General features: G+C 34.5%; 1 protein-coding gene across 2 annotated transcripts in view; it reads right to left on the bottom strand.

Moving 5' to 3' along the window:
• Window positions 1-15,997, bottom strand: part of skd (mediator complex subunit skuld) — a 259,399-nt gene that overhangs the window by 101,542 nt on the left and 141,860 nt on the right. For both annotated transcript variants that reach the window (XM_081771449.1, XM_081771450.1), the window contains exon 5: window positions 162-307. In XM_081771449.1, coding sequence (XP_081627575.1) covers window positions 162-307 — 146 coding nt within the window. The remainder of the gene's footprint in view (window positions 1-161; window positions 308-15,997) is intronic.

The following is a 15,997-nucleotide window of genomic DNA, read 5'->3' as shown; positions in this document are numbered from 1 at the left end:
ACAATCATGCGGACGGATGCGCCAAATATTATTTTTCTTTGGATTACACAGTTTCGTTGTCTCGAAACAATTTCGTGTTTCAGATTCTTTTATGGATGGTGCATAATACCGTATTTACTAGAAGAACATCAGTACTTAAAGGGCCTGAGCTTGCTTCTTACCTGGAACTCCAGATGAGGAGCCTTGTGCAGCCACCAAGTGCTGGCGCGTGAGCCTACGCACCGGCGGATGTTGTCGCACGTCCATACTTGTGCATACTGTACTCTCCCCATGAACGAAATACACAAATGAGAATGACAAATGGGTGCTGAAAAAAAAAATAGATTTATTAATACCATAATATTCATCAATTACACAAACTAAATTTACAGTCAATAATATCGCATTTCTTTTCAAACTGTTTATTATTTTAAGATCAGGCTAAGGAAAATAAAATATGCCCAAAAACTCCACCTGTAATTCAGGGTTAACTCCTGTCTTCAATGTACAATACTTGATTTGTTTTAGTTTAGTTTTTTTTTTTTTTTTTCGTTAGTGATCGTTTATTCTATACCTATAGTGAAACTATTCTTACATATATTTCATACACGCGCTACCTATTGGATGTCTTCAAAATGCGGGAAACTGCCCACCCAACTACTCTGGATTTATACGAGAAAACACCCAATTTCATCCTAAAATATCAGTATTTGAATATAAAATAGAATTAGATAAACTTTTAGGATCTAAATGCAAATACGAAAATGAAATATTATGAATATTTTGAGAAACGTTTTTATCGACTTTTCAATTTAGTTAACCTTTTATTTACTCACATTACATGAAATACTTGTAAAGTGTCAGGTACAGTTTATTTATCTTTGATCTTCAATAGATGATCTTTAGGTATACATATACATTACACGACAAAGCTACTAATATTATCTTCTACTGTTTTGTTATTTTTTATTATGCGATGTCCAACTCCTTTTGATCTGAAATTCTATATTATGCAAATAGTAGACACGTACTTGCAAGGCTCCCATTTTCATTTACGGGGACTTACTCATATAGTCATAGTAACTAACCATTTAAACTTAACAATTGTCCCCTTTTTCATAGAAATTTTGTTTCTTCGGTGCTACTTCTCAAAACTACTCTCAAAATTCAGAGATGGCAATATGCAGATTATTTACAAGAACGTGTGTTATTATTTGATAATACTATTGTTTATAAAACATGTGTTTATAGCAACTCTTATGCCCTTGATTTAATATTAAGGGTAATATTTCGATAACTAACATCCTGGAATAATTATATATGCTAATTAGGAAAAGAAGAGATTTGGTTATAAGAAGTTCTTACATATATGAAAAACTGTTTTCACCCGTTTACAGGCAAGTTCTTCCTGTATAACGTTATTTTATGTTCCTCTTTTTTTCTTTCTTTTCATACCTGAACAGATAAAAGCAAGAAAATATCATGTAACACTTTTTTTTTTTTTTTTTTTTTTTTTTTTTTTTTTGCTAGGCCGTCAACAACAGGAACTTAGCAATACGGCATATTATATTATTCTTACCATCTTGGACAAGGAGACTAATTACGATCATTATCAGTTTTGATTATGCTCGTATTTTTCATATATATATATTCTCTCATAACAATATGACTACTTTACGCAAGGTAAAGATAAGAAGATACATTTAAGACCTCCATAAATATAATTTTACCAGAAAAAAATGCATCTCATCCCAGTCAAAGAGAAAGGAAATTAATCTTTTTGCTTGTGTTTTCTCGACAATTACAAATGTTATCCAACCAAAGCTCGATTATACATCATCTTCGTCACTTGGCTTTTATTCTTTCAGACAATGTGTCATTCGCATTACAAAGAAAAACTTAAAAAGGCAGAAAAACTACCACTTCGAGTTTCATTGTTTATGCCCAACTACAATTTTATTTTCGTCTGTGAGGCATTTAGGTCACTCACAGTTGAATTTTCTCCGTAGTCCGGACATTGCTTTCACAAACTGGTGCGTTATCATGTCACCAGTTCTGGTCTTCCTCCTCTGAACAAGCAAGCACATACAGGCTCTCCATACTTCCTCTGTTTCATTTCACATTCTGTTACTTCACGGAATATATACGTATATTCACGTTCAAAAACTATATTCCCATCTTCACTTTTCTATCAGCAATCTATAAATGATGCGACCAGAAGCAATAAAGTGATTGTCTTACATTAGATCACTTTCCTTACAGGGAATTATATACAAAGCACCATTCATTTAGAATTTACGAGGAAAGAAAATTATAAGCTACTTCATCTTTGCGACATTCACATGTATCATTATCATTTAGTCCATACACAAATAAAACACAACACGGGTTTAAGTTTTCCTGCTATTTGCATAAATGTCTGTACACACAACCTGAAATATCTTGGGTTAGATTTTTTTTTTTTTTTTTTTTTTTTTAGTACAAAAATGTTTCTCTGTAACCGCAAAGTTGTAATAAATCGATCAATTAATAAAAAATATTGAGTAACGGAACCGTATCTATGTCAGATCTCCCTGCACGTGGTCACCATTTCAATTTCTAGAGTAGATGATTCAAATTCTTTGCCAAATCAAGTCTTGTCTCACATACCAATAATGATGACAGGAGATCAAGTAACGGATTTTTCAAAGCATTATTGAAAAATGTTCTTAGTTATGGCGTCACATACAAAGGTAACAGACTAGGTGACGAATCGTATAAGAATGACTTTATTATGTTTTAAAAGAACGGAAATCTAGGTACTCGAAAATGTTTAACACCAGTCTTTTTATGAGTATTGGACGTGTGTCTGATTGGCATTATAAGGCCTATACAATTCTCTCTCAGCAAGTGAAATCAGCAATGTTCAAAAGCGGTTTCACATAGGCAAAAAAAACTGCCAACTAGATGCCGTTTCAGAGACATAACGAATGGAATATTGTTCTTTTAATGTGATTTGAGTGAATGTATACCAGTCGCAATTATTATATAATGAAAAAATCAAGAAAATGTCAAGATTAAATTAGATTTTTCGGAAATATTCATCACCGATTTCTATTCAATCGACGCGTCTTCATGTTCTCTGTTATAATTAGGTTCATAGGAACTCTTTTGCACAAAATCACACGGGAAAACTACTAAGTTTCAATTGTTTACTACTAAGTTCAAAATGTTTTTAATATTTTTCAATTATATGCATATCTTGAAAATACTGCCAACAAACAATAACAAAAATTTACTCAAAAACTGAGTCGTACAAATTAAGCAAAATAATAAATTAATATTTCGAATATAAGGCGCATCGCTGACCTACTCGATCACAACACAACCAAGTCGCAGTCAAATTTGTGCGCAACAGGCTACATATAATATTTGCAGAGTACTGACCGATAAAGAATACGATATCTCTAATTATCAGGAAATCAAGTAATCAGCTTATTATATTTTCAAAACGTAAATCTCAAAGTACAACCGAGATGGCCTGTTGACGCCACTTCTTGCACGTAAAAGGAGGAAGATTAATCGTTTTCAATGCATGGAGCATTTACATACATTATGCACGTTTAATGCAGAAAATTTTTTGTTCAAGATTTCAACAAAACAATGTGTTGTCCCGCAAAACAATTAGCAGTGAAAATAGATTGAGAAATATGAAACGAAAAGGAAAGACATACTGTTCCATTTTCTGGTCGGAAATAAGAGCTTTCCCTCCTCCCCCCAGCATCCGCAACCCTAGGAAAAGTTTTTGAGTGTCCAGCGATGAAGTCTATTTCTGCATTTTTCTAAAAGGTAGTTTGTTTTACCAGACTACAGAATACCTTCTTCGCTCAACTTTTGATAGAACTCTGGCTGAAATTACTTAAAATTTCCTTATACAAACATTGTACAAGGAAATATAACAATGTGCTTTGTATATGTGGATCTTCCTCGACAAATAGTACTAGTAAGAAAAATGTATACTTCCTCCAGATTTTCTTCCTAGCATACGTAATATCCTATTATTCACTGAAGAATAAGTACTTAATATGCCATGATTTCTGCACTCATAATTAAGTAGCATAGCTGCCATCTAGGTTCAACGGAACAATGTACGAATAATTAATATTTTACATTAAGTAAATTACAAATTACTATTTTCGTTTTTTCCTTAATTCAAAAAAAGGAAAAACACCACAAATTAAAAATAAAACTTCCAACACCATTTAATTCAAAATGATCAGAAAGAGGAATTATTCTCCTGACCTCAATACGCACTGCAGAGAAGGCCATTTTTGTTGCTGACCCAGTTTTTCCAAGACAATCACGAACGTACAATGAACCTAATGGTGCTACATTTTACACTTGAATAAATAACTTATTAGGTTCTTTGTTTCTAGAAATATTTTATTAATAGTCATATTGACGCTCACTACCAACGAACTAGAAAAAAAAAATGCCAAATACAGGTTCACTGTAATTTCTTGGCATTATTACTGTGCATGAAGGTCGGACTACAGCAAACATATTTTCAACGTTTACACACAAACCAAGTCCAACATAGCTTTTTTTATGTTTGGATATACGTTCTTACGAAATAAGTTTTAATACAAAAATGGATATGACTGAAGCAATTTACTTATTTATTTATTTTCATTTTACGAATATAACCATTCATACGTTAAATCCATAAAAACACAATAATTTACCATTACGTTTTTTTTTTTTCAAACAGAAATGGACAAAATAAAATTTACAAGCAAGCTTCCGAAACAACACTATGTCGATAATTGAGGGGGTTAGTGCAACAGTGGTCTAACCCACATTTTTTAAAAATAGCGAAAACTCAAGTTAAACACATGTGGTTTCTTGTACAATCCGCGGCAAAAAACCTGCAACATGAGCATATAAGTTTATTGTGAAATGACGAAGTCTTTTGCTCCAAAATAAGTGTGCACGAGAGGAGGCCGAGGTTTATCCTGGCGTGATTCGTTCCACTTAGATGTTATGTTCATTCCCTGTGCTGTTAGGCGTAGTTTCACAATAAACTTACATCCTCATGTTGCAGGTTTTTTGCCGCGGATTGTACAATATACCAAAAGCAAGCACAAGTGGTTGAATGTGTCATACGCTGTACATATATATATATTGCACAAAAAAAAAAAACATGTGTTTAACTTTGATTTTTCTCCATTTTTAAAAATGTGGGTTAGACCACTGTTGCGCTGATCCCCTCAATTCTAAGACTCCTGACCTACTTATTCTATTTTAATTCTTTCAACGAATAATACTGGTCATTAATCTTCTCTTATCCCTTTTTCGATTCATATTTAATTTAGTAATTATTTTTACAACCGGCTGCCAACCTGACGTATATCCCCAACCTGGGCGGCTAGGGAGAAACCTTGAATATAATCCCGCAAGTTGGATGGAATGAGAAGACTAAGCAAGAATTTTGGATGGAGCTAGATATATTCTGCAGAACTGTTCGTTACATGAGGAGCTTATTTTAGCAGGAGATCTAAATGGGCGTGTAGGACGATCAAGTTCAAGATATGGAAGAATACATGGAGGATATGGATTGGAAAACAGAAATATGGAAGATGAGAACATACTGCATGTTGCGAAAGCATACGATCTTGCCATCTTTAATAAACTCTATAAGAAGACAGAAGAGCACCTTATTACAGTAGCACCTCAAGGTCTCAGATTGACTTCATCTAGCGAAGACAAAACCTACGTGATGTAAAGTATATCAGAAGCGAGTTGAACAGAGCAACACCGCCTCGTAGTAGCCCATACCTATATCAAGGAAAAAAATAGGAAGACAAGGGCAAAATGTTTCTGTTGGAATAAAATGGTGCAAACTATGGGACAAATACTGAAAAGATTCGAAAGGGAACTGCCATATCGCAAGTGCTTCATCAAATGACGGAAGAAGTGCATGTGGAAGGAGTGGACCACAGTATCAATAGCACTCAAGGAAACAGGAAAATTTGTGGGAGAAACAAAAGGAAGAGGCCTCATTGATTAAAGAAACGATACAAAAACTGGCAGAATTCTGGCAATCAACAAGACCTGAAGGATTACAAAGAAGCGAAGAAGAATGCCACACTTGCAGTTAGTGCAGCAAAAGGCAAGACTTCTTATGGGTTGTACAACAACCTGAAAATAAAACAAGGAGAAAAGATTATTTACAAGTTTTTGAAGGTAATAGAGAGGCAAAAGACAGTCATTCCGCATGCGCACTGCATCAAGGATAAAAATAACGAGGTTCTGACAAGAAAGACAAAGAAGTGGTAGAAAGAGAATTTCCAGAAACTTCACAATAAAGAAAACCTGAAGGAAACCTACAAAAATATGCCCATCAATCTGAGACTCGATCGTCCTGTAATTACAGTAGAGGTAGCAAATGCCATGATAAAGATAAGGAAAGTGGTGAAGCTCCAGGGCCGGATAGTATCCCTATCGAAGCATGATGAAGTTTTTGTAAAGAAAGAGTACAGTGGTTTACTGGACTTTTTAACAGAATATTGGAAACAAAAAATATAACAAAGGAATGGTGAAGCAGCTACGTTGTGTCGGTTTTTAAGAGAGATGTGGAAAAATGTGGTAACTACAGGGTAATAAAACTTATGAGCCATGCAATGAAGCTCTGGGAGAGTGATAAAAGCAAGATTGGGGAAAGAGAGTGAAATAATTGAGGATTAATTTGGTTTCATGCCAGGACGATCGACAACGATGCAATATTTGTACTTAGGATGCTAATGGGAAAGTACAGAGAATACCAGAAGAAGCTACATATGATTTTCATCGACAGAGAAAGCGCGTAATAGAGTGCCACGGATCTTATTTGCTGGGCACTGAAGAAGTGTGTTCCGAACACTGTTCAAGATATGTATAATGGATGTAATATATAGGAGTGAAGAGCGCATGTGGAGGAACAAAATAGTTTGCAGTTAAAGTGAGACTTTATTGGGGATCTAGTCTTAGACCATATTTTTTTTTGCAATTGTGATGGACGAATTTTCAAAGTATATCTAAGAGTAGCACCGTCGAATATGCTATCTGCGGATAACATCGTGCTGCTGAGCAAGATCAAGGCAGCTCTGCAAGAGAAATTAGATGACTGGAGAGGAACATTGAAGAGCAAAAGATTAAGAAAACCAAGACAGAAAATTTACATTACCCATTCAGCATGAATTCGACTGGACGAAGAAGTGATAATAACGAAAAAAAAAATAAAGTGCTTGCGATCAATACAACAGGAAAATACAGAGACAGAAACATATGTAACGGCAGAATTAGCAGTGGTTGGACAAAATGGAGAGAAGTGGTAGAAGTATTGTGTGACAGTAGGGTACCAATACCCCTTAAAGGAGAACAATAATGAGATCTGCTACATTGTACGGTACAGAAAGTTAGACGAAGGAGAGAAAGGAATAGAAGTTGTATGTTGCAGAGATGCAAAAGGTGCGATGGGTGTGTGAAGAAGTGACGCAACAGGACAGAATTATAAATGAAGCGATCCAAGTAACAGTAAAGATAAAACCAATACTAGAAAAACTCCAAGAGAGTAAACTTTCGTGGCTTGGTCATGTAAGACGACCAGTGTGCGAATTAGATAATCTATATTGGGGAGGATAAAATTAGGCCAACTGGATATAAAATCTGAAGGTGGAAATTTCAAAGTGAGACAATAATGCCTTAACTAACCAACTGTATGGCCTATGGTACCCGGAGGTTCAATGCCGCGTTCACAAAAGCTCTCCACTGACTTCTATCCTTAGCTAACTGCATCCAGTTTCTACTTTGTATTCCAATCTCTGCGAGATCCATCTTAATATTGTCCTCCCATCTGCGCCTAGGTCTTCCTAATGGTCATTTTCCGATTGGTCTTCCAGTCAAGACTTTGAAAGCGTTTCTACTTTCTTCCATTCTAGCTACATGACCCGCCCACCTAAGCCTCCTAGACTTGACGACCCTAACAATGTTGGGTAAATCATATAAATTATGTAGTTTCTCGTTATGAAGTTTCCGCCATTCCCCATTCCCGTTCCTCTTAGGTCCGAATATTCGTCTCAGAATCTTGTTCTCAAATACTTTCAGTTTATGTTCTTCCCTCAGAGTAAGTGACCATGTTTCGCAGCCATACAGAACAACAGGCATGATTATCGTTTTGTATATTTTAAGCTTCAAATTCCTCGACAGAATTCGCGACGACAAGAGATTTTGAATCGAATAGTAACACGAATTCCCTGCTTTTAGTCGACATTTAATTTCTCCGTGAATATGATTTTCCTCTGTTAATATTGATCCTAGATATTTGAAACTATCCACTTTATCAAAAATATTATTTAATATTTTAACGCATCCATAATTTGCTGTATTCCGGTCCCGACGCACTTCCATGTATTTAGGACAATAATGCCCTTACCCCCATATTATATATGACATCTATAATAAATAAGACATTTATTAATTTAATAAATCTACCGACAATAACTATGTACCGGTACGTATATATTGTCTGACATATACACTCCTCACCGAACCTTTCTGAACGTGTTTAAATGTTGTACTCACTCTTGTCCCCGTAGCTCTCTAAGGTTTGTTTAGTTAATTCGACCCGAGCGATAGCCATGATCACAAGCATATGCAAAAAACAGTCTTATGAAAGCCACTAAAGTTATCAGTTAAACCGAACATACTTTATTAAAAAAAAAAAAAAAATCTACATATTAGCCTACCAAATAAGAAATGGATTGTTGCTGGTCCCGATTTCTGACCAAGGTCAAATCGAAAGCCAAATATTTAAAATATCTCGATTCAAATTTCGAGCTTGTGCTTCTACCCCCCACTAATGCTGCGCTCTTCACGACTTTTTTTTTTTTTCTCGAAATATCGATTCCATGATGGGGCTCAGGAAGTCAATTACTTTACTGTTAGGTTACAGATCAGTTGATTCACTATGGGCTACGTTAATGAAACAAAGTAAAACCTTACATTGAAGTTTTTCAGACAATATTATTAGCGTGGACAGCAAACTGTGCAGCTAAAGTAAGATAGAAAAATGAAGGGTTAACTTTAAAAAAAAAAAAAAAAAAAAAAAAAAAAAAAAAAAAAAAAAACGCTCCAGTTGAAATGCTTATACAGACACGGACAATAACACGGAGAACCAGTCGTATTAACAAATGCTGAAACAAATCTTCAATTATGCGCTTATTCATCTAAAAATCACCTTCACTAACACGTCTGCTCACTAGGAGCGTATCCCCAGCGTGTACGTTAACATATAGTTACGAGAGAATACCTATATCTCAGATTTTGAGTAAGTTCTACAGTTTCAAAAATTCATTTCCGTAAAGTGTAAAAGGCAGTGATTACTATGCCAATTATCACAAATTAAATGCAACTTTTGAGTTGCATACACACAAACTACTAGGGAATGAAGATCACGTGCTAACAAAGAATACACTGGGAAATGAATATGACATGTCCAAACTTCACCACGGTAGAAGAAGCTATTTGTTTACTTCTTCTTGGCCAACCGCTAAGAACATTTATAAATCCATATATGGCTTTGTTATATGCAGTTAGTACATTCAAATTCACGAACGACGACGAACTGAAGGGTACGAAGGTAGAGTTGCAAGTAACAACCGTAGTCATAATAATATAGTTCAACTAAACAACGTTGAAAATAGCGAGTTATTAGGTGGTAAGTAGAAATGACCAAAACTGAATAGTTTATATAGATCATTTCGAAATGCAGTTAGAAGAGTAAACTTTCAAAAAAATGACAAAAATCAGTGAAATTTGGAGTTATACTGAACATAGCTTGGGGGGGAAGCCAGCATCCCCGGTGGGGATACTTCAGCTGACTTCTTTGGGGGGAAATGAGATTGAGGGAGGAAATCCCCCTCACCCCCCGGTAATTCGCACCTTGAAGACGACCTTCTGAATAAGTAGCTCACCGAGCAAATACTTAAAAATTTAATGGGAAACGAACGCGAGGCCGACCAAAGAAGTTAAGATATTGTGTGAAGAACAATATGATGCAGTGTAGTGTCACAATGGATATGACGTAAGATAGAAACATGTGGAGAAGAGCGATCAGAAAGGCGGACTGCAATAACTGGCAAAAGGGATTAGAAGATTAAGAACCTTCTTTCAACCCAACTTGATATTAGCAGATAATTTTACTTGTAACCGGAATTGTTGATAGGAATACGGTAATAGTATAAAGGATTACGTTAGAATTCCAATGTCATTAGCTCCACACTGAACGGCCTTAAGAACCAAACCCAGTGAAACTAAACAATCAATTAAGACTAAACATAAATATCCCAACATAAATGAACATTTTTTTTAATTCTCAAGTCTGTTATCTCAGGTTACCTACAAAATAAGTACAGCCTTGTTTTTAAAAAAAATCTTAGCCACTCACCTTGTTTTAAGTCATATTCTGGCTCCCATACATAGAAAATTCTAATATTTTATCTTATCTCTAAAGAAAAAAAAACTATTGAAAACAGTGTCTGATTTAATTTCAACTGTAAGAGTGCAAAGCTTTTTGAAGAGAGGTGGGTGACCAGAATATCTTGAACAAGACAGTACATGAAGCAAGATATAAAGATATGGCCCGAAAATTTTATTGTTAGTTTCCAATTAAGTTGAAAACTGGGTTTATAATTACATAAGTTATATCGCAGGTTTAGTCGTCGAATTACATACACAACAAAGTAAAATTACCATTTCGACGGGTGTACTGGAAAAGGTTTCCTTCATAATGACAGATCATATATTAAATTTTTAAAAACAAATTTCGGTGTGAACTGTACTGTAAAATTCGTAACTTCATTATCTCAGTAAGTTCACCTGTTCCCAGTGTTTTCTCTAAGTTTGCGAATTCACTTCTTCACTTTAAATTTCTTTAACTTACTCTCTCTAAATCTATCAAGTGCAGTTATTCATTATGTGAAGTTTAACCTTCGTGTGCAGTAAGATTCTTTCAATCGAGTAACCGCCTGTGTGTCCAGCGCTAGCTATATAACATATGGAATATTTTGTAATGAAACATCTGAAGGTTAGTGCACCAGACTGTCCTTGAAAATTGCGTCCTCAGACCTCAACACCTGGTTTCAAAGCAAGTATTCGAGGAGCATCGCTGTTTATGTATCACTTACGAAGTAACACACAATTTTTGCACACACTTCAGAAAGTCACGTTTGTCCTGTTAATATTTTGAAATAAAGTTTGAGGGTTAGTCCACACGCTTAAAACCTTTATTTTGCATGTTCGGCGACATTCTGGTATGACCTGTTCAACGGTCAGACTGAAAGAGACGGAACTTCTATGAAAAGAAATAACACAAGTACAAAATCGTGTGTGATCGAATGTCTTGCGAAAAGTTGAATAAACATTAATCTTAAACCTGATAACGTCTATAATAACTACTACATATTAAGCAAATAATGAGATGGGAATTGGGAATTGACTCATGTCGCTTGCATATATCCCTTTGATCATAGCCCTGTTTGAATGTTACACATTGTTACACATAGAGCTTCGATAATTTCGTTAAAAAACAATCTTCTTGTCTGAATTATATTAATCACATATTAATTCAAATTGTAACGAATTACTAAATAATACAAACTATGGTTGACATCATGTGAACTAGTCAATGATGAGCATGTATTAAGGTATAGAAAGGTTTAAACGAGCGAATCGCTGCCATAATTGTGTCTGTTTGTACTATTAAAAAAAAAAAAAAAAAAAAAATTGAACATTGATCACGAATTTCGATTAAGCTAGCCAAGAAATTCCCTAATGCGCGAAGATTCCGACCAGCGTTAGCTGTCTTTTTACAGGAATGTCATACCTTGTTCAATTAATCCACTGGAAAACGTACGATTTGATAATTTGTTGTTATGAGAATAATGCTTTCCTATTTTAATATGTTAACGACAGATATCATCTGAAGAACCATAAAGGCTACTGTCACTTTTCCCCACATTCCTTATATATTTGTGAATTTATTTTTCAATCTTTCTTTTATTTTTATAACAGTTTTGATTTTTTTTTTTTTTTATTTATAAAAGAAGTTGATAAATCAGGAAAATTTGTTCTTGGGAATACGTTTTGCTTTCATCCTCAAGGTTGTCGCGAGCAGAGTTCAATCTTACGTACAAAAATCTTCATTCTTTCTTTTTCAAATCAAGTTATGGTGGCAGATTCTATTGCTTGGAGACTGGTTGGCAGCTCTGCAACCAATGAATCAATACCGCCCAAAATAGGCAGTCTCCCGTCCAAAGTGATCACCGTTCGGTCTGCCGCGAATCTCTGAACATACGACACGCCACGGTGCAGGGTTCAAACAGAAATGCATATGCCGCACGTGTTGCCTTTCTTCCAGCTCCTGCGCTTCACATAACACCATCGATCCACGCATCCAATCGACTTGACATCTCGAGGCAACCATCTCAAGGGGAATATGCACAACAGCGAGGTTTCCCCAAATACTTCTGTGGGTTTCCACTAAATACAACACCGTTAAATACTGTTAAATCAATTCACCCAATGGTATAACTTTACGATTGTTCACTTTGTAATGAAGAAATTACAATAACTAATCACAAACGTTTACCAATAGCAACGTGCTTTTGATAACATAAATGAGTATTCTTGAAGAGTAACATGAAACACACAAACAAGTTCACATATCATTCCAAGTACTGATTATACATCATCCATAACTGGATGAATGCCCATTTTGTTCCAGATATTTCTGTCAGTTGCTTTTCTCTTCATTTCGTTGCTGCAAAACGGTTGGTCACTTTTTAGGTCGTGACTTCTCTCCGGAAATATAATTCAAACCATTTGTTGTCAATCTTTGGTCAGTTCTTCAATCTATTTGACACCACCAACACTTCAATTTTTTCGCAGCTTTTATCATGTGTATTCAATGTCTTGCTATCTACTTGAGTTATTTCTAACATGCATCTCACCATTACTCTTTGTGTAAATCTGATTGTTTATGGGGGCACGGTGGTTCAGTGGCAGAATGCTTAAATCTGGTCGTGGGGTCCTTGGTTCAATCCCTGGTCAAGGAAATTTGTTGTGGACAACATCGTGTTCGTGGTTCCTTCCACATTCTTATTCGCCAAATCTTCCTTATCACCCGTTTCCCTTATCCTGAAGGACATAATTGTGAGATGTTAAGCTGATCTTTTTGATTATGAGTTTCAGGTTCACGTTTCACGCCCACATAAAAGAACTGGTAGCATATACTGCTTAAGAACTTTAAGACACGTCAATCTTTTGAATGAACTCCATTTTACATCTTTTAATTATTTCATTTACCTTGCCACATAACGATTTTAGCTATGCTGAATTCATTGACAGTTTCAATGTCTCTCCCTCTGTGTATCTTTGACTTTTACTGCATTACACTACAATTAGTAATGTGAGGTGGAAAATTTTCCACTACATTTTTCAGGAAAATTTTCCGTTCTAAAAATTGGTCTGAGCCATGAAAATTTTCAGATTTTTTAAACGATCTTTCACTTTTTAACATTTCTATACATGGATTCAATCAATTTTATGATTACCGAGGAATTGTTACTTGATTACTGATATTTTTTTATCAGTAATCAAGTAACAATTCCTTGGTAATCATAAAATTGATTGAATCCATGTATAGAAATGTTAAAAAGTGAAAGATCGTTTAAAAAATCTGAAAATTTTCATGGCTCAGACCAATTTCAGTACTATGTAGGAACAGGCGAAACAACTTTTCATGAATCGAAATATTTTCTGTCTTCTATAGAAAAATTGAAGAACTGTTTATGAGTCGGAAAGTTTTCATCATTTTGAAGCAAAAGTAAAACTTTTTGTGAATCGGTGAAGAAACAGTGAAAGGAATATTCATAGATCGGAAAATTTTCATTACGATGTAGAAACAAGTGGAAGAAACTTTTCATAAACCGGACAATTCTGGATATTATATATAGTGATGTTAGGTGGAAAATTTTCCACTATATTTAACTACACATTGAGCTACAAAATTGAATTTCTGTAAAGGAAAGTTAGTCAGCAACAAATTATAATTTTCCAATTAGCTTTCGGGAACCGGAAAATTTTCTAATATTTCACGTTGGGAAGTAAAAATTTACATAGTGTTTCTCTCTCTCTCTCCATCTGCAAGCTCCTTCGTTGCTAAGCGGTTAGCATATACACCTTTAGCATGGGAGACCTGCTTCGATTCCCGGCGGGAGCTCATGTAGTTCGGATTCCACGTTAATCAGTTAGTCCCGTCTCATATAGCCTCGCTGCTGAAAGGGACGTTAAACTCAAAATCAACGCAACTCTCTCTCTCTCTCTCTCTCTCTCTCTCTCTCTCTCTATATATATATATATATATATATATATATATATATATATATATATGTGTGTGTGTGTGTGTGTGTGTGTATGTATATAAAGTGCCGAGAACATATATCGAGTTCGTTAAGTACAAATATCCCATTCTATTATTTAAAATTTAAATTTATTAAAAGTGATTAATATTTCCGATTCATAAAAACATACTTCACTTATTTGTACATCGTTGGTTAGCGGTAAAATTAAATACTGTCTTAAAAAGTTTCATGAAGTGAAAATCTAACGATTGTTCATTTTTCAAAAATGTTTCAAAAACCAATGCATTCTTCCCTCAGAATCCACTTTTGATCTCTCAAAATTATATTTCGTCAGTTTAATACACGTATGACGAAGTTTTCCCATAGCTTTACTACTTTTCTAGATTTACATACTACAACATTTATAAATAAGTAGAGATTACATAAAGTGCCCACTGTAAATTTCTGACTATCCAAAACTTGATTTTAAGTAACTCATGAAAACAAATACTGACCATTTTCTGGAAATAAACATTTATTTATTCATATATTCATTCAGAAGAGAAAGTGAAATGTAACTAATAAGGAAGCTGATTTGTGTAGCTGTTCTTCTAATAATAAAAGAAACGTAAAAAGCTGCACTATTAGCGCTGCGTTCTAAAAGCAGCCAGTAATTTCATTTTAATTTACAAAATAAAAAACATATTTGTTTTTTATATATGTATGTACTTGTTCTATCGAATCGTCATTTTTTCCAATACATTTTTATACATAATAATGGTAGTTTTACAATACAAATATCTGCTCTAAGATCTTGATTATACACAATTCCAACATTGAAATTATGATTTACGAGTGTTAAAAACAATAAAATCAAAGCATTTCTTCTTATTTTCTGTTACAAAAATAATCTTCATAAGGAACTTTAATGTAGTTATTTCATTACATAGACAGGCCTAGTGGAATTTTCTGTTTTTCAAATAATTGATAATTCACAAAGGATTGTTTTCGATTTCTTGTTAAATTTTAAATATTGGAATGAGATATTTGTTCTCTACGAACTCGATGTATGATCCCTGCACTTCACACAAACACACACACACACACACACACACAGAGAGAGAGAGAGAGAGAGAGAGAGAGAGAGAGAGAGAGAGAGAGAGAGAGAGAGAGAGAGAGAGAGAGAACACTGTCTAAATTTTTTTATTTCCCAACTTGAAATATTATAATTTTTCAATTAGCTTTCGGGAACCAGAAAATTTTCTAATTTGTTGCTGTCTAATTTTCCTCTACAGGAATTGAATTTTATCGCTCAATGTGCAGTTAAATATAGTGGAAAATTTTCCATTTAACATCACTATACATAATATTAAAAACTGTCCGGCTTATGAAAGTTTTTCCACTTGTTTCTACAGGAAATGAGGAAATGAAAATTTTCCGATCCATGGAAATTCCTTTCACTTGTTTCTATAGAGCAATAAAATTTTCCGATTCACAAAAAGTTGTTTTATTTTTTGCTTCAAAATGAAAGTTTTTCAACTCATAAAAAGTTTTTCATTTTTTCCATAGAAGACAGAAAATATTTCGATTCATGAAAA

Source organism: Thermobia domestica, chromosome 9 (genome assembly GCF_964235325.1).
Source record: "Thermobia domestica chromosome 9, izTheDome1.hap1.1, whole genome shotgun sequence".
NCBI lineage: Eukaryota > Metazoa > Arthropoda > Insecta > Zygentoma > Lepismatidae > Thermobia > Thermobia domestica.
The sequence above is the reverse complement of the archived record's forward strand: the minus strand, read 5'-3'. Positions and strand labels throughout refer to the sequence as shown.